This window comes from Arachis ipaensis, chromosome B5, assembly GCF_059453495.1.
Source record: "Arachis ipaensis isolate K30076 ecotype BB chromosome B5, ASM5945349v1, whole genome shotgun sequence".
NCBI lineage: Eukaryota > Viridiplantae > Streptophyta > Magnoliopsida > Fabales > Fabaceae > Arachis > Arachis ipaensis.
In genome coordinates, this window is record NC_142440.1 from 155,187,726 (window position 1) to 155,211,765 (window position 24,040).

At 38.6% G+C, this 24,040-nt stretch overlaps 2 protein-coding genes and 2 pseudogenes across 3 annotated transcripts; 3 read left to right on the forward strand and 1 right to left on the reverse strand.

Moving 5' to 3' along the window:
• The first annotated feature begins 621 nt into the window (after positions 1–621).
• LOC148566316 (F-box/kelch-repeat protein At3g06240-like) lies at positions 622–1,770 on the forward strand. The gene has a single exon (XM_088488015.1). It carries the CDS (start codon positions 622–624, stop codon positions 1,768–1,770), a length of 1,149 nt encoding a protein of 382 aa, XP_088344141.1.
• Positions 1,771–4,466: 2,696 nt separating this feature from the next.
• Positions 4,467–5,006, forward strand: LOC148566317 (uncharacterized). Its single transcript, XM_088488020.1, is given in 1 exon segment — positions 4,467–5,006. A coding segment is annotated over 1 exon segment (540 nt).
• Positions 5,007–12,377: 7,371 nt separating this feature from the next.
• LOC148566318 (uncharacterized) lies at positions 12,378–16,748 on the reverse strand (annotated as a pseudogene). The gene is made up of 6 exons (XR_001621380.3): positions 16,183–16,748; positions 15,482–15,714; positions 14,306–14,961; positions 14,029–14,120; positions 13,451–13,645; positions 12,378–13,217 (listed from the first exon to the last, which is right to left on the reverse strand). The product of XR_001621380.3 is annotated as an uncharacterized LOC148566318 (transcript).
• Positions 16,749–17,326: 578 nt separating this feature from the next.
• LOC148566319 (uncharacterized) lies at positions 17,327–18,465 on the forward strand (annotated as a pseudogene).
• The last annotated feature ends 5,575 nt before the right edge of the window (positions 18,466–24,040 follow it).

Below are 24,040 nucleotides of genomic sequence, written 5' to 3' on the forward strand. Positions count from 1 at the left end.
CTTCACTTACCCTTTGCTCCCAAAGGCCTGTGCCAACCTTGGTTTCATTATTCACGGGACTATGATTCTTTCAATTAAATAAATAGAAAATACATCTCTTTTATTTTTATTTGATTTAATTTGTTATTTTTTCAAATTATATGTTTTAATTTCACTTTTAAAATTTTTTTTATTTTTTTTTCAACAAAGTAAAACAAATAATGATAAGTAGTTATTTTCAGTTTAAAATGCTTATTTCTTTTTAAACCAGTAGAATCTAGTATTGGTTAAAAATAAACTACACCTAATAAATAATAATTATACATTTATGTTTGTGATTGCAAATGCAATTCAAGTACTTACAATTTACAATTTATATCGGCTTCCCTTTTTTTTTCTTCTTCTATTTAGATTTGCTATATATATTTCCAATCAATCAATTTGATTGGTTTGATGTTTAGTCCTATATATTAGAGATCTTGATTAGGAGAGAAACAAATAGAGCTAGAAAAACGTAATACCATTGAAATTTTTCAAAACTTTATGTTGGAATCTAATTTATTGTTCGTTACATTTTAAAAGGTACAGCACAAGCACAAGACCTTAATCTCTATTTGTTTCCATCATTTTTTTTCAATGCAAATGGCAAACCATAACGATCAAATTCCTAATGATCTTGCACTGGAAATTCTAGCAAAATTATCCGTTAAATCCTTGAAGCGATTTAGCTGCGTGCGAAAGTCTTGGCTAAATTTACTTGAGAATCCTCATTTTAAGAGCATGTACTACGAGAATTTAAAATCTAAAACTGCTCACTCATCGTCTCTCCTTCTATGGAGATTATTTTACCAAAGGGGTATAAACGTCGATAGTGAAAATAATGTGCATTTACTTTCTGGAGAGAGATATGAAAACATGGTTACATTAGTTTTGCCAACTCTGTCTGAGAGCTATGGTCCCGGCCAGGTTCTAGAATGTGTTAATGGCATTATATGTCACTATACACGACCATGTCCTGATGTAATAATAGGACTTTGGAATCCCAAAACCGACGAGCATAAAATTATTCCTCCGGGTATTACTGATGATGAGCCTGGCTATAGTCGGCATGTAAGTGTTCATGGATTTGGTTATGATAATGTGAATGATGATTATAAAGTAATTCAATGTGTATATTATATTTATGATCCAATGGTATTAGAAGAGCCTGTTCTAACAATTTGGCAAATTTATAGTCTAAAAAGTAATTGTTGGAAGAAACTTGATCTTGAAATAACTAAGAAAGAAAATGTAGATAAAGCTTCTATAGCGTACTTGAATGGAGTATGCCACTGGTGGGGTCGCGAGTTTGACACGAATGACCTCGAAGAACAAGTACTTGTGTCATTTAACCTCAGCACTGAAACATTTCGAACCACATCAATTGTTTGGCTGCAAGAAAATGATGATAGTCTTATCAGAACTTTGGTAGTGCTCAACGAATCTGTTACTCTGATTTCCTCTTTTGCTCAGTATAATCGCATTGAAATATCCCTTTTGGGTGAAGTTGGTGTGAAGGAATCTTGGGTAAAGCTTTTCACACTTGGACCCTTTCTATTAGACTTTCGTTGTCCAATGAGAATGGGCAACAAATGTGATGTAATATTTTATATCGGAGACGACAGCAATGAATTAGCTTCTTTTGATGTCATCACGGGAAAAGTAATCCACAATATTAATATCAAAACAAGAATGTTTGGTACATGGATTTACAAAGAAAGCCTCCTCTCTTTCACAAAAGAAATTAATTGATTAGTAAATATACAAATTTAAATGTAAGATGTACTTAAATGGGGGTATGGGAAGAGTATGTACACTTTCTAAGATGAAAACTAATTTTAATATTCATGTTGGTAGTTGAAATTGATTTGATAAGTCAATTTGTATTTCATTCTAATATTTTGAAATGGTCAATTATGTTTCATATTTTAAAAAATACGATACGACTCTTGGTGTTAAAAAGAAATTATATCACAGGAATCAATTTTGGATATCTGAAGTAATAATGAAAACAAATCGGATAATTGTTCATTATTTAAACTTGGACTTGTGTATTCTCAGGTTATTTTTGTACTCAAATGTGAATGCGATAAAGAGGAGTCTATTGAAATTTTGCTAATAACTATGTATGCAAAAGTCATTGACCTTGCCTCTGCTAGAAGGATATTTGATTTGATTATCAAAAAAGAGCATTTTCTCATGGACATCAATGATTGCAGGATATGCCCATTCGGATCACCCATTGGAGGTATTGCATTTGTTTAGAAGGCTTGTACGGACAGATTTTAGACCAGATGGACTAGTCGCTGCCACTGTTTTATCGGCTTGTGCTGATTTAGGATCAATTAGCGTAGCACAAGAGATGGAAGATTATATTTCTCTAAATGGATTGGAATTTGATCTACAAGTCCAAACATCTCTCATACACATGTACTCCATGTATGGAAGTGATGAGTTTGAAAAACTCCAAAATTATTTTGATGATGATCAAACATTGTTAAAAATAATTAATGGCAAAATTATTAAATTGAATTTTAATTCACATTAGTTGATTAATAATTTTGTTATTGTGGAGATTTTGTGGCTGGGCTGAAAATTAAACAAGCCCAATATGATGTTAATATTTAGCTTTGGGCAAAAAATTGCTATGTGATGTGCGGCTGAATTATTATGTTGTTTGAGCCAGGATATTGTTGTGCAAGCCCATATTTAATGTTTGTTGCAAGCCCAACAAACCTTGGTCCGAATTGAAAAGAAAGAAGGAAAGGGGTAGTGCTTGATTGAGTTCGGATATCCACTCTCCTCTTTGATAGAATTCAAATTTTATGAACTAGCTTTAATTACCTCGGTAACATGAAAGAGAAAGTGCAAGTGATTTGATGGCTTTTATTGTTCTCACACGTTATTAAGCATGGGGAGTGGGGATTTTACTCATTTTAATTTGATTCATCAAATTCATTGAAAGCTTTTCAATCCTCTCTCTCTCTTCTCTCTCTAGTTTTCGGTCATGTCACAGGAAAGAAGAAGAAGTAAGCTATCAGAGAAGAAGTACAGTAGCAGTGAAGCTATGCACAAGCAAGCGGCTAAGGTGATGATGACCCTTGCAAAAGGAAGATCTACAGTATGGCATGGCTGAGATCTTTACCACTAATGGTTAGATGTGGTGAAGAAGCCTCAAAATCACCATGCCTAGAAATGGTAGAAGATCTGATCTAATTCGGTCATAGAAGAAGATCCCTTAGGTGAAGCTTGTCTCTACTTTTTGTTCATCCATCACAGAAGGTAGCTACTGTAACTACGTGGAGGAAGAAGCAGAGGTGGAGCAGATGGAGCTGTCAAGGATCAAGTGTTCATCAAGGATCAAAAATCCTTCTTGAGGACCAAGTCAAGATGGAAAGCTCAGATTGATGAAGCTTGATGAGAAGGGATGAGAGAGAGGTAATTGCATGTTGGTTTTTGCGTTCAGTTTCCTCTCTTCTCTCTGTCCGAATCGGTTTTGATATTGAAGAAGAAGAAGTTGGCTCGGTTGGACCGGTTTTAACTTTGGAAGCTTCCCCTTCTATAATAAGGGTAAACGGCCAAGGCTTGAGACAAGGAGAAAGAAAGTAAAGCACAAAGTTCTCATAGCTACCCAAAGCTAACAGAAGTTCTTCTCCTTCAATGTGTTTCATTTTGTATTTTCTTTAGTTTTGTCTGTCTTGAGTCTCATGGTGAAAAAGGCAAACAGTGTGAGGTTTGTAAAAAAAAAGCCAATGAGCAAAAAAAGGCAGAGGATACAAAATTAAAGAAAAAGTCATAGATGTCTTAGAGGTCCTTTGTACATCTGTGTTGTGTATCATGATTCTGTGGGAATCTCCTTACAAGTTGGGTTAGCACTTAGCAGTTGAAAGATTGGTAGGTGACTAAGTCAAGTTCAGGATTGAGAATAGATTCTGGACTTGTCCCGGATAGGAAGAGTAGTTCCTAGGGAGAATTGGTGTTTGTAATCAAGATGATTATAGTGAAATTCCATCATTGTTGTGATGGAGACTAGATGTAGGCTGCACTGCACTTAGCAGCTGAACTAGGATACTTCTTGGTGTGATTCTCTCTCTCTTCTACTCCATTTCTGGTTCCGTTGCATAGGAGACAAAATTGAAAAATATCTTCTATCTGGTTACGAGACAAAATGAAAATGTCTCTTGGCTAGGTACGAGACAAAAATAAGAAAAATATCCTATAGCTATTTCAAAGGGCAGAAAGTAATACTCAACAAAAAGGGGCTAAGATTCAACTCTCTTCTCTTAACCACTGAATACCATCAGGAAACATCAAGAAAGCCAAAGAAGTATTTGAAAAAGTGGCAAATAAAGATATAACTATTTGGTCTTCCATGATAAATAGTACTAGACTTCACTATCAATAATAATGATGCTTCAGTGTTCTGGGATGGTCAACATTGCAGCATCATGAAAACCAGCTTAGATTATCTCTCCAGTTTGTCTACTAATGATGGTTTATCAGGAGCAATGAGAGCATTGATATTTGAAACTTCAACTGTGTTTGCACATTGTAGTAGTAGCTACATTGAAGCAAATATGAAAATTGATTCCACTGCTTTATAACTGTAGAGAGCTGATAACTTAAAAACTGACCTTGAAAATAACAAGAATCAGTTCCCTGACACGGAGGCAACAGAAAAAGTGCTAAGGCAAAAGTTGGTATGTTTGGAGGAAATGAAAGAGGATCTAGAAAAGCAAATCAGAATTATGAATGCTAACATCATAACTTCTCAAAAAGAACAGAATACGACTCGAAAGAGAAAGAGAGATGTCAATGTGGAAGAAAAGGCACTCAAAGCTCGAATGGACATGAAGAAGGAGGAAGTACCGCATTTGCAACATGAGCATGACTTGGCAAAGGTAAACCGGGAAAAAATCAAAGCTGAATGGTCAGAGTTTGGAGAAAAATTTATAAAGATTGTTGTACAGTCAGCTGTACAAGATTAGCAAGGGGAGTTTGGTTTTGTCTTAGAGCAATAAGTACATGACATAAATTTTAATTTCTATATTAAGTTCACTAAATCATGTTTTCCTTTCGGACAGTGTTAAGCCTATAGGATAATAATTTCACAATCCTTGCTGACTGCTCCATGGATCACAAATTGTTGTCTTCTTTGGAGACTATCTAAATCAGTGCATTGAGTCTCATAGAAATTAAAGACATTCTGCTATAGATAATAATGTAATTACCATATAGAGGTTGCTCTTCACATAAAATAATGCAAGTTTTGTTGTTTTATTGATTGAAATCGATCATTACTTAATTGTTATATATAGTAGGAGAATAATGTCGAGTTAATAGTAAGAAATCATCATTCTCATCAATTAGTAAATGCCCAAAATGGTCCCTGAATTTCAAATCGGTATTCAATTTAGTCCTTGATTTTTGTAAATGACCAAATAAATCCCTTAAATTCAGAAACGTGCGTCTCCGTTAGTCCCTCGCAGAAGTGCCGTCTAAACGTTGCTGATGTGGAACGTTAACTACCATGTGGGCATTCCATTAAATGACGTCGTTGAAGGAGTGGATGCCCTAACTGTGTAAAACGACGTCGTTTCAAATAACATCTTCTCCCCCTTTGAATAAACAATTCTTGTTGGTCCCCCCTTCCACTTCAACGTTTCCCACCAAAACTTCAGAAAAGCTTTGTCTTCTTCTCTGTCCGTTCATTCTCCCATACTTCCCACTCACGTTTGCTCGCCGAGGATCATTCGTAGAAGTTGTTCTCTCCGGTCAGTGAAGGAGTTATCGACGAAGCATCACCTTCGTACACTGCCGACGGTGAGAGGTAACAGTTCAAGTTGATCATTCTCTTTCATTTTTTGTATTTCATTGAAGGTTCTTGATACTTATGTGTGAATGCGTTGTTGTATATGTAAGGGAGTGGTTTAGAATGTTGTGGTTGTTGATGGCGCAAATGTTAGGGTTTAGGGTTTCTAATATGAAATTTGTAACCACATAAATCATAATCTGGTTTAAGTTATAGTCAATAGGAAGTAAATATATGCATTCTTATTATAAATATAGTTGATTTCTAGTTTTTTGCAATATACCGTTTTGCGACAAAATGATTAATCCTGTCTGTTTTGTGCATTGTGCTGTAAACTTAAGATGCCTGATTGATTGAAACTTGTTTTCCACCATGGTGGAACGTTTGAGACAGATCCTGGTGGAAATTTTATCTACACGTCTGACTTGTATGATGAATGGGTTGGAGTCGATGAAGACTATCTTGACATGTTTGCGGTAACAGGTTATTATAGAGAATTGGGGTATGCTAAGGCTGAAGCATGTTGGTTTTTGGACCCTAAAGATGGGTTGGAGTTTGGTCTTAGGAGATTGCAAGTGGACCAGGACCTTGTTAGTATGATCAAGCACTGCCATGAGAATAACAACGTCATCCACATCTATTTTGAGCACGGACCTTCGATTCCGGATATAATTGATGTAATGGAGTTGTCTGACGAGGATCATGCTAAAGGCCAGAAGGTCAGAATGGAAGGCATGGAAGAAGATAGAGTAGAAGGTGTTGAATCTGTGAAGAAAACCAGCACAATATTAAGTCAACTTAAAGAACCAATTACCTTTATCCCAGTTGAACTGAAATCCACTGCACCAAGTCCACTGTCCCCTACCCACTGCCCCCCAACCCACTGCCCCCCAGCCTACTGCCTCCAAGCCCATTACTCCCAAGCCCACTGCCCCCAGCCCACTGTGACACAACCCATTGCTCCCAAGTCCATTGCCCCCAGCCCATTGCCTCCAAGTCCATTGTTCCCAAGCCCACTGCCCCCAACCCACTGTGACATAGCCCATTGCTCCCAAGCCCATTGCCCCCTAGCTCACTGCCTCCAAGCCCATTGTTCCCAAGCCCACTGCCCCTTAGCCCACTCCCTCCAATCTCATTCCACGAAAATCAACTGCCCTCAATTTTAATGTCCACAAATCATGTTCACAGGCGAAGTCCTCTAAATCTCTATCCCAACCAAATTCCATTACATCTAAACTCATATCTCAGAAAGTTTGCTCTCAACCCACTCCCTCAACCAACAATGCACAAATAAAAAAAGACAGCGCATCAAAGAAACAATCCAAGCCTATTAACTTTAAATTCAATACATCTACAAAAATGTCTAGAAGGTATATCACAAGATCACAAGGCTGGAGGAAACAAGCAAGCAAGGAGCCAGTTCACTTGAATGTTGATAGCTCATCTGATTCTTATGAGTCTGTAGAGGACAGTTTATACAAGCCACACATGCCACTTGACTCTGTGGACTCAAGCAGTGACAACAATGATGATGTTGGTCCTACCAGCGATAGGAGAAAAAGGAAGACTGGCAGTGACAATGACAAAGGCAAGAAAAAGGTTATTAATGATGAAGATACTTCTCGTCCCCCTTCAATGGATGCATCTGATTATGAGAAGGAGGTAGATGATGATGAGAAAGAAGAAAACTTGTATAACGTATATTACAATTAATGTGCATATGTATTGATTTTATTCTTTTTCTGTTGGTGATGTAATGCATGAATCTGTATGGCAGTGTCTTTTTCTGATGATAGCTGAAAATCTGATGAACTGAAGACTCCACCAGACTTTGAGGATGAAGTAGACCCAGCTGTGAATCCCATCTTCAATGATACTGCCAAGTTTGGACATGTGAGATTAGAGCTAGGTATGGAGTTTACCACTAGGGATGCTTTTAAGAAAGGGGTTAGAAATTATACATTACAAGAGGGTAGGAGTGTAAGGTACAAGAAAAATGATACTACTAGATGTAGGGTGGTATGCAAGAATGAAGATTGTCCCTGGATGGTGTTTTGTTCTTATAGCAAACCGAATGGATGTTGGCAGATTAAGACCTTTAATGATGATCAAACATGTGAGAGAACTTTCAAGAATAGATGTGCAACTAGGTCTTGGGTAATTGATGTACTTGTTAAAAAGGTTAGGAAGCTCCCAACATTTAGACACTGTGAGGTTTTTAATTACTTTAAAGCAAAAACTGGAATACAACTGTTTAGGACTACAATTACAAGAGCTTTGGGTGATGCAAGAAAAATAGTGAGGGGTGATGAAGCTACAGAATATGCTAAACTCAGAGATTATGCAGAGGAGCTGTTGAGATCTAATCCGGTTTCAACTGTCAAGTTAGGTGTTAGTCCAATGCCTAATGGAGAAGGTGTATTTGAAAGGTTTTATGTCTGTTTGCATGGATGCAAGAAAGGTTTTGTGGGTGGCTGTAGACCCTTGATAGGACTTGATGGGGCTTTTTTGAAGACCTATTATGGAGGATGGCTGCTGTGTGCCATGGGTCAGAACGCGAATAATCATGTGTACCCAATTGCATGGGCAATTGTTCATGTTGAGAACAAAGACAACTGGAAGTGATTCTTGGAGCTCTTGCATGAAGACATTGGAGATCAGACAGAGCATGATTGGTGCTTCATCTCTGACATGCAGAAGGTAACCTATATGCTTCAATTAGAGGCACGTTATATGATTTTAAGGACCATTTTGAATTAATGAACAAAATTCGAAGGACTATTTTGTATATTAATAATTGATTCAGAACAAAATAATTCATTTTAATTTCAATTTGTTTCAAATAGCATTGTACTAGCCTTGCTGGATTTGTACTAGCCTTGCTGGATTTGTATAGTATAGAAACTTGGTTAAAAACTTGATTAGCCTTGCTGGATTTTTTATGCAATCAACTTCATTTAGTCTACTATTGTTATTCCAATTGCAGAATTTAAGAATCCTTAAGCGCATAAGTTCAAATTAGACCCTGTTTTTCAATTTATTATTATATAACTCGTAAAAATCAAAAATTTGTTATTTGCTCATGTTTTTAAGTGACTATTTTGTTATCTTGTAGGGTTTAATTCCAGCATTGCGTGAGGTTATGCCAGGTGCGCATCACCGCTTCTGTGCATGGCACCTTTGGCAAAACTTTCAGAAACAATGGAAGGACTCACACTTGAAGAGTTTGCTTTGGAAGTGTGTTAGAGCAATGACTGTCCAGGAATTCAACGGACATATGCAGTCTATAAAGAGGGTGAATGAGAAGGCGTGGGCATATTTAGACAAGTTTCCTAGGCAGGCATGGACCAGGGCTCACTACAAGGACTTTCCAAAGGTTGACAATGTCTGCAACAACATGTATGAGGTGTTCAACGCTGCCACCAAACCATACAGATGCAAGCCCGTCTTGACTTTACTGGAGGAGGTTAGGAGGTATGCCATGACTAGCATGGCAATGAACAAACTGAAACTCTCTAGCCATGTGGGACACTTACCTCCGATTCAACAAAGTAGACTTGCAAAGGAAAGGCATTACAGTAGGTATCATACACCAATGTGGTCTGGAGATGTGGCTGAAGTCATGTTTGAAGTGCATGGTGAACCACATAATGTGGTGGTTGATTTGGGAAACCAAACATGTAGCTGTAGGTCTTGGCAGTTATCGGGTAAGTTATATTTTATTTTTTTTTTTTGTAATTGCACGGTAGTATACCTATCAACACACTTAGTTACTCAAATTTATTATGTGCTAGGGTTACCTTGTCGTCATGCAATAGCTGCAATTTCAGTCATGAATGGTAGACCCGAGAATTATGTCCATGCATGGCTAACAATGGGCTCATACAACAAGACTTATGAATACCATATCAACCCGGTAAGAGGCCAACAGTTGTGGGAAACATCAGAATACCTCCATTGTTTACCACTTGTAAGGAGCAAACCTCGTGGCAGGCCATCACATTATGCAAGAAAAAAAGATGCACATGAGGCACCTTTTCGGGGGAGCCAAGAGCGCACTGTAACAAAATTGAAGAGAAAATATGGCAAATTCACCTGCGGGACATGTGGAGATGTTGGTCACATAACAAGGAGCTGTAGAATAGCAAAGAAACAAAAGGCTGATGAGCTAGCAGCTGCTACAAAGGCTGCAGAAGATGGTGCAAATAAGGGTGACACTGGTTCTAAAGGTAACGAAGGTGAGGTTGTTATTGAAGAATGTGAGGTTGGTGCTGAAGGAGGACAAGAACCTGCAACTCAGGTAATAATAGTATTAAAAACATTAATCAAAATTAGAGCTTGAGTTAATAAATCAGGAAACAAACAAATCCATTTTCTTGTTAACTTGAGAGGATATGTTTTTGGTCAGCTAATATGATTATTGTTGTTATTGATATCATAGGCTGCAAAGACTATAAAGAATGCCAAGAAAGGACATCTGAGAACTAAAAGTGAGAGACGCATAGACAAACTCCCTGTCAAGAGGACAACTTCATCCACTGCTGCTACTGCTGCAGCTGCTCCACATCCAACTGAGATTTCAAGAGAGACTATTCAAGGAGCTAGTGCAGCAACCTCTGAAAAACTGGCCTCTTTCTTGAAATTTGTTCCAACTCCAAGATTCAACCCACCAAGAAAAAATGTCTAACTAGCACAAAGTGTAGTGGCTTTTTGAGTTTATGTTGTTGTAGTTGAATGCTATGGTTAAACAATCCTGTCTTTTTGTAATGTAACCTTTGAAACCTGTATGCATGGCCTTTGAATGTTGTTATGGCCTATGATGTTTTGGGTTGTGATAGTATGTTATGCACAATGTGCTTTAGTATAAACAACACTTGTTCCATATTCCAGAATTAGTTATGTTAAATTAATGAAGTTTTTGGTTTAGTTCATGTTATGATTTATCTCTTTCTGGTTTAGTTGAACACAATTTTAGCAGAATAAGTGCAGCATCAAGAGTTGAACTCATGTCAAATTAGTGTTTCATTTCATTTCATTCCATCTTCATCAAGACATTACATACCACTTAAAATTTCATAACATAATCATCATTTGTTGAATATAAACCCCAACAAACTAAAACCTAAACACACACCAAAAGTAACTACAAAAGCCAGCAGCACCATTGTCATCATCTTCACGGTCTTAACATCACTCTCCAAGCTTGTCATCCTCCAACTTAACTCATGCAAAACTTCTAGTGGAATGGGTGTTGCACAAACTTATTCTTCACATCCATCAGCCCAGCGAAAAAAATTACAATGAATTCCATACTGCAAAGTAAAAAATGCAGGTGAATCCAAACTCAAACTCAAACCATCTTAACATTTTCTTCATAGCCATAACCTTACCTCATAGTTGGGACAACCATAAAATGGTCTACCAGGATTTTCAGCCATTGTTGAGTACTTCATCACCGTTCGAAGCCCGCAATTACAGAAAACAGCGTTCTTACCTCCCCTATTGCGCATTCCTTTGTTGCCATAAGGTCTGCCTGCAGACTTGTTCCTACTTGAGCTACTTTGGCTTCTCTCGCCACCACCCATCATCACTCACATAGACAAGAAATCAATTTGGGTTTTAGGGCGAAGAAGAGAGGTCGAAGAAGAGAAGGAGACTCGAAGAAGAGAAGTAGACTCGAAGAACAGAAGAACATAGCATACAGTTTGAAGAAGGGAAGACAATTAGGGTTTTATAATTGAAATGGACTAATTTGGGTAATATTAGGCAATTCCATATACCAATTTGAATCAAATTCAACCTTGGCACACATCAGCACACATCAGTATACAGCTGGAATGCCCACATGGCAGTTAACGTTCCACATCAGCAACGTTTAGACGGCACTTCTGCGAGGGACTAACGGAGATGCACGTTTCTGAATTTAAGGGATTTAGTTGGTCATTTACAAAAATCAAGGACTAAATTAAATACCAATTTGATATTCAGGAACCATTTTGGGCATTTACTCATTGTGAAATCTTATAAAACAGCTACACTAACTGCACTGACATCTGCTGCATTGACTTACAGTTGTCAACTAACTTAACGCCTTTTTTAACCAACTTGTCAACAGCAGAAACTGCCATTTTCTGCCATTTCTATCCGATAATGTAGGCGGCCTAACCTAACAATTGCGTCAATGGCTGACTTCACGGCTTGAACTCACGACATTGAAGCTCAACTGTTGCTTCAAGGCTTCCCTTCCAGCTAGGGTGATTATGGAAACTAATTATAATGTTACCAAAGGCATATTTTAGTGCAAAATCTTAGTATTGTCTGTAGGGCAATAACTTGTTTATTAAGCTTAGCAAGATGGAAGTTTTTATTTGTGTGACAAACCCTATATGTGATAAGCACTGATAGGAGCAAAGAGAAAATGTAAGCAAACAAAACAAAACTGAATAGAAACTCACCCTTCAAATGAGAGGGTATATGAATCTGTATATCATTTCTCTGTAATCTCTATGGCATGTCTGTGTCATATAATTTGTTAATCAACAATTAAATGAATCTTCTATGTTACCCTGTGGATTTGTAACTCCATGGAATGCATTAACAGTAATTTCTGTCACTTAGTAAAGTATACATCTAGTTAAATTAGATCCTCTAAGAACCTATAAGATGTACAATTCATCAATCAAAAGATTCTTTTAAGAATGGTTGCTAATATCTGACATGATCAACAAATCAGTAACAGAAATCAGAGTTCTGATCTCTACTTTTGTTCTCATTTTCTCATGGTCCTCTCATCTTTTCAACAAAGTGACGCCTCTTTTCTTCCAACTTCTCGCTCATCCTCTTTCGCAAATCAAACATCTTTTCCCTCTTCCCGATTTTTTTCTGTTCAGATGGACTAACTTGTTTATCCATAAGCAGAGAATAGAGTGTTTGTGGTTGATAGACAGTAATACCCTCCGTCTTCTCTTCCCATGTTTCATCTCTATTCTCATTCTCTATGGAAGATGCTGGAAGTTCTTTCAAATCCTCAGTTTCTTGCATTATGTAAGCCTCTAGAAAAGGTGTTGACAGTTGGTCAAAACTTTGGCTGCTGCTCTTTAATACTATTGGACAAGAGGAAGATGATGCTCATCTGAAAGAAAACGATTTCCTAACTGGTTCTACTATAGACTTGGCCCCATGTTGGTTTTGGGGTGTTAGCCCCGAACCATCAACTAATATCCTTGCGCTAGTTTTATCATTTGAAGCAGAGGTATCGTGTCCACATTCTTGTTTAACCCACATGTATGGAGCAACAGTCCGAGGAACCCAATTCTCCTTTTCAGCCAGCATCCATGAAATGCTTATGCACTCAGTTCGGGAGCACTAAAGTTTCTCGGAATGCTTCCTGTAGAGATACTATAATCTTTTCAGAAAGACATGCAAAGTTGAAGGCTTGTCGGACTATACAAGTTACAACATAGAGAACAAGGAACATGCACCCTCTAAGCAAACTTTAAAAGAGAAAGAAACATAGATATATCTAAAGCATGTAAATTCTAAAAGCAGCAGCAGGTTAAACATTGATCTTTAACCAAAATTCATTCATAACTTAACCAAATGGAAATGGGGCTATCATACCTTAAGTCGATTGACCAGGAACAGGGCGATGCGTGCATTAGTTATTTTGTGATCTCTAACACATGATTCCAGGTTGAAGTCTATATCAGGCATTAATGTGAAACCATACCACAAATTATCAGAAGGAGGGGGATTTAGTTGTAAACGCATTATCCCTTTGAGGGATACTATCCTTATTGCCAAAGTGAGAGGAACCTTTAGATAAGAAATAACCTGTTACTTCGGCCATAACAAAGCTATACCTGTTTATAATTATGATAATGATTCGATGTGTAAACATGTGTATCTATCAACATGAAAATGCTCAAAGACAAGATTTGTAGTGACATGACTTTAAGAGTTTAAGTGTCTTATTATAGGTAAAAAAAAAATCCACAGAGGTAACCGAAATATGGACATGTTAGAATATAATAGAATTAAAGATAATTTACACAATCAGTCATACTAGTTGTTTTTCTCTGTTGTTTATTGTTCTTATAAAGATCTCTTGCCCTCATGTACCTATGTATTCTCCCATTTTTTTCAGGTTGAATAAACAGAATTGTGGGGGAAAAAAAGTACGGAATAATAGATACTACCTGTGAAACATGCTTGGCAAGAGAATTTAACATAGATTTCCATTTTGATCCATAAAATGAGGAAGATGTACTCCTAGAAACTTTAGACACGTCTGCATAGGACAAATTGACATCTTTAACTTTAATGCTTTCCACAACACTTTGATTTTTGTTTTTTCTGGGGGGGGGGGGGGGGGGGGGGGTGGTGTGTGGGGAATAATTCAGTAAAAACGTGACAAATCACTACATGAAGAAAATGCAAACTAAGTATTTGATTTAACGGTATTTTTGTGCTTACCAGTGTTCCCATTGACATCTACTTTTGGCTCTTGTGAATCATTCACTCCGTCTCCATTGCTAAGATCTTCAAGAAGATCTGACGGGGCACCCCCAGCATTGCTTGAGCATTCCGTCCCCTTATCGTTCGGTGGTTCACCAACTTCAAGCTTTGTTTCAATCTCTACTACTGCACCTCCAGAAATAAGGTTTATCTTATAGGAAGGGCCAACATTTATTTTATAGAAACCACAATCAAGTGAAGGTTTCAGTGAGGATTTCTCTTTAAAAATAAAATAAAACACCAATGTTTATCTCATGACAACCGCGCAAAAGAATGAAGTCGGTTTTTTAGTAATTCTACTCAAAAATTGAGGAATTCTGGAGGAAGATCCATCAGGCTTACTGGACTTTTCTAAGCCATCAAAACTTGATCCTGCTGATGGTCTCATGATAAAAGGATGATATTCAATATTTAGTGATGCTAGATATCGATGACACTCTTCATACAACTGACTAGACCACTTAAGTTTTTCACTCTGATCGCGTGAAGCCATACGGAGGGCCTTACACCATGCTTCTTTTTCCCATGACGTCTCAAGATATATGTAAAGCAATTTGCTTCCATGGTATACCACAGATTTGTTGTTTTCAACTTTTATCGGGTATCTTTTTGCCCTGAAAAACCCAACATAAAAAAATGACCTTGAAGCGCCGTATTTTCTAAGTAAATAAGCAAGAGTACATAACAAAGTGTTTCTTTCCACATCAGATGAAGTATGATACCCATGTTCCAAGCAGCAACAACTTTTTCTTGTTTTTCTCATTAAGATGTATGTGAGATGTAAAGGAAGTGAGATATCCCTTTTTGAATTCAAAGTCAGGAAAACTCATAATAAACCCATTTTCAAAATGATATGCATTTTAACATGCACTGAATTAAAAGGAATAAGAGAATGTATGCTGGTTTTCTGCAGAGGAATACAGCTCACTAAATCAGATTCTAATGAATGTTGTAATATAAATCATTGGCCTAATACTCTATATCAAGCTAGCTCACTAAGCTCTCACATTGTAACATATCCACAAACAAAAGAAAATGATATTGAAATAATGATCTCATCACAATGTTGTTTGGATATAGGAATGGAAACTATACCCCACGCAATCACGAAAGTGACTTCCTGCATCACATTACCGTTTTTTAGAAGGAAGGCTGGATGATGAAACAGCCTCAACAACACATCCCTTCAGCCAAATGGTTGTCTCCGAACCATCATGCTCTGTGAGAATAAGTGACTCACCCTTGATCTTCCCATGCTTCTTAACAGGGCTAACCTCCAGTACCTCCCTTTTCCTTTTATGATCTTTAGCTGACTTTTCCAGCCAGAACTTTGATACCTTGTATTGTTCTAGAACCCAAATCACACCCTAAAGAAAGAAAATGCCAATGAATCGAAATAATAAAAGTAATTGGTGCTCCAAATGTGCAACGGATATCGAATTTGATATTTTTCACATTAATTTAGTCTTTGAAGGGTATCAAATATCTATCATCATGATAACCAAAATCACCCTTGTCATTTTAAGAACCAACTTGAGGTCTAAATAATGTTCATACCGGAAATGGTAACTACCTTAACTTGAGTGATTACTCCAAGCAATACTAAAATACTAAAGTTACTTAAAAGCTACATAGGTACACAATTCGTTTTAACATGCAACTCTGTACCTTTTTTATGATTAAATTTCAAGTATTCCTTTAGAAAGAATTCTATAGCAGCAAGTGGTGCGCAAATAAATGAGAGAACACAAGCTAGCTACTACATGAAAGACAATGTATATAACAACAGAATAAAAAAACAATAAAAAGAGGAATTGTGGAAGCATGAAGCTTACCTCTTTTTCGAAGGTAGAGTCAGGTGATTGATAGGATCATTTTGCGAACTAGTGTCCAATGAGATGGGTGCTGAGATTTTGTCTTTGTCCTTCATGATCTTGCGTTGCAGCCCTTCAATGATCCACAAGATTCCCAAAGCTTCGGCAACCACAACCGTCACCACCCCAACAAAAAAAAAACCGAGGAAGAGAATGAAGATAAAAACCAAAAACATTTTCTTTTCCTTCTTTCAACACCCCAATTGATGGAAAAACAATAAGGACAATTTAAAAAAAAAAAAAAGGAATACGAGAGAATAAGAGGAATGAGGTGAAAAGGAAGACGAACCCCAGATGAGGAAATTGAGAACGGCCCAGATGAGAGATGAAGTTAAAATTGGAATCTTTATTTTACATTTGTTCTGAAGAATCGGATGCTAAAATTAAAAGCTGCATTTTCTCTCTTTTATGTTGTTCCTTCTGGATTGTTTGATTCATCATTCTTTATTCATTGTTTGACCGTTGAAGTGTTCCTTAACTTGATGATGAAATGAAATGGAAGGAGGCATTTGGGGTGGGATTAATTCTGAAATGGGAATGGAATTTGAAGGAAAAGATACAAACTTGATGTAGTTATTATTATGAAAATAAAGTGTTGCAGGATTTTTTATTTTAATAAATAAATTAATTATAATAATTAACATTAGATTAAAAAAAATAAACAATGCATAATATGTTATTTTTATATTAATTAAATTATTATAATTTAAATTAATTTTTAAAAATAATTTAAAATTATAATGTCAATTTTATTAGTTATTATATACATGGTATGGATAATTACACTTGTGAATAATAATTATACATTTATATTTGTGTTTGCAAATGCAATTCAAGTACATACAATTTATATGGGTTTCCTTTTTTTTTTTCTTATTCTATTTAGATATGCTATATATATTCCCAATCAAATTGATGTTTAGTCCTATATATTAGAGATCTTAATTAGAAGAGAAACAAATAGAACTAGAAAAACGTAATACCATTAAAATTTTTCTAAACTTTATGTTGAAATCTAATTTATTTTTCGTTACATTTTAAAAGGCACACCACAAGCACAAGACCCTAATATCCGTTTGTTTCTATTCTTTTTTTTTCAATGCAAATGACAAATCATAACGATCAAATTTCTAATGATCTTGTACTAAAAATTCTAGTAAAATTACCCGTTAAATCCTTAAAACAATTTAGTTGGGTGCGAAAGTCTTGATTAAATTTACTTAAAAATTCTAATTTTAAGAGCATGTACTACGAGAATTTAAAATTTAAAACTGCCCACTCATTGTCTCTCCTTTTATGGAGATTATTTTACCAAAGGGTAAAAAGTCGATAGTGAAAATAATGTGCATTTGCTTTCTGGAGAGAGATATGAAAACATGGTTACATTAGTTTTGCCAACTCTGTTTAAGAGTTATGGTCCCGGCCAGATTCTAGAATGTGTTAATGACATTATATGTCACTATACACGACCATGTCCTGATGTAATAATAGGACTTTGGAATCTCAAAACCACGAGCGTAAAATTATTCTTCCGGGTATTACTGATGATGAGCCCGGCTATGATCAGCATGTAAGTGTTCATGAATTTGGTTATGATAATGTGAATGATGATTATAAAATGATTCAATGTGTATATTATATTTATGATCCAATGTTATTAGAAGAGTCTGTTCTAACAATTTGACAAATTTATAGTCTAAAAAGTAATTGTTAGAAAAAACTTGATCTTGAAATGACTAAAAAAAAAAATGTAAGTAAAGCTTTTATAGCGTATTTGAATGGAGTATGCCACTAATGGGGTAGCGAGTTTGCCATGAATGAACTCGAAGAATAAGTAGTTGTGTCATTTAACCTCAGCAATGAAACATTTCGAACCACATCAATTGTTTGGCTGCGAGAAAATGATGATGGGTCCTACCAGAACTTTGGTAATACTTAACAAGTGTGTTACTCTGATTTCCTCCTTTACTAAGAATAGTCGCATTGAAATATCCATTGAGTGAAATTGGTGCGAAGGAATCTTGGGTGAAGCTTTTCACATTTAGATTTGGACCTTTTCCAGAATTTTGTGCATTCAGAATGGGCAACAAATGTGATGTAATCTTTTATATCAACGGCGATGAATTGGCTTCCTTTGATGTCATCACAGGCAAAGTAATTCACAATATTAATATCAAAACAGGCAAATTTGGTACATGGATTTATAAGGAAAGCCTCCTTTCTTTCACGAAATTAATTAATTAATTAATAAATATACAAATTTAAATATAAGATATACTTAATGGAATATGAAAAAAGTATGTAAATTAATTTTAATATTTATGTTAGTCAATTTGTATTACATTCTAATATTTTAAAATAGTCAATTATATTTCATATTTTAAAAAATAAGATTTCTGATGTTAAAAAATAATAAATTATATCACATGAATCAGTTTTGGATATTTGAAGTATTAATGAAAACAAATCGAATAATTGTCTATTATTCAAACTTAAACTTGTGTATTTTCAAGTTACTTTTGTACTCAGACGTGGATGCGATAAAGAGGAGTTTATTGAAAATTTGCTAATAACTATTGTTCATACCCTGACCCAACGATTAAGGCCCAGGATCCAAGTAAAAAGGTCCAACCCAAAGGGTTGACCTCACCTTTCACCAGATCAGCCACTACGAAGTCGGTACTCGTCACGACTTGTTCTAAAGAAGTCGGGAACGAGGGTTAGCTGCCCCTAGAATCTCTCTAACCACTTCCACGAGCCATATCTTAACTTCCTTAAGATAAAGGGACGGTTAACACCCTAGAAAAGTGGCACTACTCCAACGGTGGTTATTGGTTCACCACTATAAATACCCTGACACCCCTCAGGTATCTCTAAGTCCCAATACTCTCTAGACCTGCTAACACCCTTGCTAACTTAGGCATCGGAGTGTCTTTGCAGGTACCACCCCCCATTCTTCCACACTCATAAGTCGGACGGAGGGCACCGAGTTGCAGACCCGCTCGAAAGCTTCCTCCTTCATACGTTTGGGCCAACCAATGCCATTCAGCCCATTAATCTCCGGTTACCCACCGTAACATTGGCGCCGTTGCCGGGGACCCGAGAGATCAACCAGAGATGGCGGATAGATCCCCTGAAGAGGGTCATGTAGAGACAGATTCTGAACAAGAGAATCTGAACACCGGAAACAATGAGGCAGACCTGACCCTTCACCAGGAAGCCAATGACCAACACAGGGAAGGCACCTCCGGAATAAAAAATCCGAAGGTGAATTCTTCAGAAGGGCGCGAATCAGAGAAAGAGGGACCATCCCATGCAACTGAGCTCATGGGATTAGTCCACAGTCGCCTCGAGCAATTAGAACAGGAACGGGAGCGACAAAAGGAGACCGAAAAGAACCTAAAAGAGGAGATGGAGCGACGAAAAGAGTTAGAAAGAAAACTCTTGAAGTTAGAATCCTCCCTCAAAGGTCAGAACTCCCGTGACGGTAGAGAAGAGTCGCCCCTAGGGGGGAAGATCCTTTTAGTGAGGACATAATAAGGGCAAAAGTTCCAAGAAACTTTAGAAGCCCCAATATGGACCTCTACGACGGAACCACTGATCCGAAGCATCATTTGAGCAATTTTAAAAGCCGGATGTACCTGGCTGATGCTTCTGATGCTACGCGATGCAAAGCTTTCCCGACAACCTTGTCGAAAGCGGCGATGAAGTGGTTCGACAGCCTCCCCCCGAGGTCGGTTACCAGTTTTGAAGACCTCTCCAGGAAGTTCTTGATGAGGTTCTCTATCCAGAAAGACAAAGTAAAACATGCACCAAGCCTCCTGGGAATAAAGCAGGAGGTAGGAGAATCCTTACGAGCCTACATGGAAAGGTTCAACAAAGCATGTTTAGAGATTCAAGACCTGCCCACCGAGGCATTCATAATGGGGTTAGTCAACGGGCTCAGAGAAGGTCCCTTCTCACAGTCCATATCCAAAAGACACCCCATCTCTCTAAGTGATGTACAGGAGAGAGCTGAAAAGTACATCAACATGGAGGAAAATGCTAAGTTGAGAGACCTGAGTTGGCGACCTGGGCACCCTCTCTCAACAAAAGAGAGAGAGAGGGAAACCAAGAAGAAGGAAGAACTCGGTCTCGATAGACCAAGAAAATATCACTCTTACACTCCTCTGAAAGTTTCTATAGTGGATGTATACAAAGAGATTTGTAACACCGAAAGGCTGCCATCCCCCAGACTCATTAAAAATAAAAAAGGGGGGAGCCGCAGCGACTACTGTGAGTACCATTAAATATATGGTCACTCCACAAATGACTGTTACGACCTCAAAAATGTGATAGAAAAGCTGGCTAGAGAAGGTCGGCTTGACAGATATCTCAGAAAGGTCGGACAGCCATGGAAAGAGAAAGCGAGATGATGTGGATAGAAGAGACCCACAACCACAGACCCCGGAGAGACATATCCATATGATCTCAGGAGGGTTCGCGGGAGGGGGACTCACCAAATCCTCTCGCAAAAGGCAACTCAAGAGAGTCTACCAGGTCGGCGGAGAGTCATCCGACCTCCCCACCATTTCATTCACAAAAGAAGATGGGCAAGGAATAATCCCTGAACACGATGATCCAGTGGTAATAACTATGATCCTAGCAAATGCTCATCTCCACAGAACCCTAGTAGACCAAGGAAGCTCAGCGGACATTCTTTTCAAGCCCGCTTTCGACAAACTAGGGTTGGATAAAAAAGAGTTAAGAGCTTACCCCGACACCTTGTACGGATTAGGTGACACGCCCATAAAGCCACTGGGATTTTTGCCCCTTCACACCACTTTTGGAAAAGGGGAAAAATCAAAAACTCTAAGTATAGACTTCATAGTCATCGATGTAGGGTCAGCATATAACGCTTTAATCGGCAGAGCTACCCTTAATCGACTCGGAGCGGTGGTATCCACTCCTCACCTTTGTATGAAATTCCCGACCTCAGCGGGGATAGCAACGGTAAGGGAAGATCAGAAATTGGCAAGGAAATGCTACAATGAAAGCCTAAATCTGAGAGGAAAAGGCAGAGAAGTTCACACAGTAGAGCTCGGAGGCGCAAGGGCTAAAGAGGAGCTGCGTCCACAACCGGGAGGAAAAACCAAGGAGATACAGGTCGGCAAAGAGGAGGGAAAAAATACTCACATAGGGGCTAACCTAGGGGAAACCCTAAAACAAGGGTTGACTAAGCTCCTAAGAGATAACTTCGATCTCTTCGCCTGGAAGGCCTCCGACATGCCTGGGATAGACCCCGAGCTCATGTCCCATAAGCTCTCGGTTTACTCGGGGTCCCGACCTGTACAACAAAGAAGACGCAAGCTCGGCCCAGAACGAGCCCTAATTGTAGAAGAGCAAGTACAAGCGCTCCTAGAAGCCGGCTTCATCAGAGAAGTCAAGCACCCAACATGGCTAGCCAATGTAGTGCTAGTCAAAAAACAAAATGGTAAATGGAGAATGTGTGTCGACTATACCGACTTAAATAAGGCCTGTCCCAAGGACCCTTATCCACTGCCAAGTATTGACACCCTGGTAGACTCCAGCTCGGGGTATCAATACTTGTCATTCATGGACGCCTACTCGGGGTATAACCAAATCCCGATGTATGAGCCAGATCAGGAGAAAACATCATTCATCACGCCCAGAGCTAATTTTTGCTACGTGGTCATGCCGTTTGGATTGAAAAACGCAGGAGCCACATACCAGAGGCTGATGAATAGGGTGTTTGCATCTCACCTTGGGAGCCTAATGGAAGTATACGTCGACGACATGCTGGTAAAGACCAAGAAAGAAGTCAACCTCTTGGCAGACCTCTCACAAGTCTTCGACACCATAAGGTTACACGGGATGAGACTAAATCCCGCAAAGTGTGCCTTCGCGGTAGAGGCAGGAAAATTCCTAGGGTTTATGCTAACACAAAGAGGGATTGAAGCTAATCCCGACAAGTGTAGAGCTATCCTGGAGATGAAAAGCCCGACTTGTTTAAGAGAGGTCCAGCAGCTGAATGGCCGACTTGCAGCCCTCTCCAGATTCTTGGCAGGATCAGCACTAAAATCCCTTCCACTGTTCTCCTTATTGAGAAAGGGATGTCAATTCGAATGGACGCCTGAATGCGAGGAGGCGTTCCAGGAGTTCAAAAGATTCTTGAGCCAACCTCCTATTCTGACCCGACCTACAGCTGGGGAAGACCTCGTCCTATACTTATCTGTAGCAGACAAGGCCGTCTCGTCGGCCCTGATAAAAGAGGACGAGGTCGGACAGCACCCAGTATATTTTATCAGTAAAGTTCTACAAGGCCCTGAGCTAAGGTACCACAAACTAGAGAAGTTCGCCTACTCCTTAGTGATAGCCTCACGAAGGCTACGACCTTACTTTCAAGCTCACACCATAAGAGTCCGCACGAACCAACCCATGAAGCAAATCCTCCAAAAGACGGATGTTGTAGGGAGAATGGTTCAATGGGCAATAGAGCTCTCCGAGTTCGACTTGAAGTATGAAACTCGGATGGCGATTAAAGCCCAGTGCCTCACCGACTTCATCGCAGAATACGCAGGAGACCAAGAGGAGAAACCAACTACATGGGAACTCTATGTAGATGGATCCTCAAACAAAATAGGAAGCGGTGCAGGCATAATACTGGTGGATGAAAGAGGAACCCAGATAGAGGTCTCCCTCAAATTCGAATTCCCAGCTTCAAATAATCAGGCAGAGTATGAAGCCTTGATTGCTGGATTGAAGCTGGCGGAAGAAGTCGGTGCTACAAAAGTGATGATATACAGCGACTCGCAAGTGGTGACTTCCCAAATAAGTGGAGAGTATCAGGCAAAGGACCCAAATATGAAAAGGTACTTGGAAAAAACTCTGGAACATCTTGGGCACTTTGCAGAAACCGAGGTCAAACACATAACTCGGGATCTAAATAGCAGAGCAGACGCCCTATCCAAGTTAGCAAGTACCAAGCCAGGAGGGAATAACAGAAGTCTGATCCAGGAAACTCTCCAAAAACCCTCCGTAGTAAAAGAAAAAGACAAACAAGAGGTCCTTAAGGTAGTCGGATTAAACCTCGGTTGGATGAACCCCTTGGTCGAATACATGAAATTCGACATCCTCCCCAAGGAGGAGAAAGAGGCCAAGAAGATCCGAAGGGAAGCACAACATTACACTTTGGTGAGAAATATCCTCTACAGAAGGGGGATATCAACATCATTATTAAAATGTGTACCGACCTCAAAAACCACCGAAGTGTTGGAAGAAGTCCACAGTGGGATCTGCGGAAATCATCTCGGAGCAAGGTCACTAGCCAGAAAAGTGATCCGAGCCGGATTCTACTGGCCGACCTTGCAGAAAGATGCCATGGAATTTGTGAAAAAGTGCCAACCATGCCAGATGCATGCAAATTTCCATGTGGCTCCCCCGGAGGAGCTCATCAGTATCACTTCTCCATGGCCTTTTGCAAAATGGGGAATGGATTTGTTAGGACCTTTTCCCCAGGCGCCAGGACAAGTCAGATACCTGATCGTGGGAATAGATTATTTCACAAAGTGGATAGAAGCAGAACCATTGGCCACCATCACCGCACAAAGAAGTCGGAGGTTCCTCTACAAAAATATCATCACAAGGTATGGGATACCTCATTCCATTACTACAGATAATGGAACCCAATTCACCGACTCTACCTTTAGAAGCCTAGTAGCCAGTATGAAAATCAAACACCAGTTCACCTCGGTGGAACACCCGCAAGCCAATTGGCAAGCCGAGGCAGCCAACAAAGTCATACTGGCAGGACTGAAGA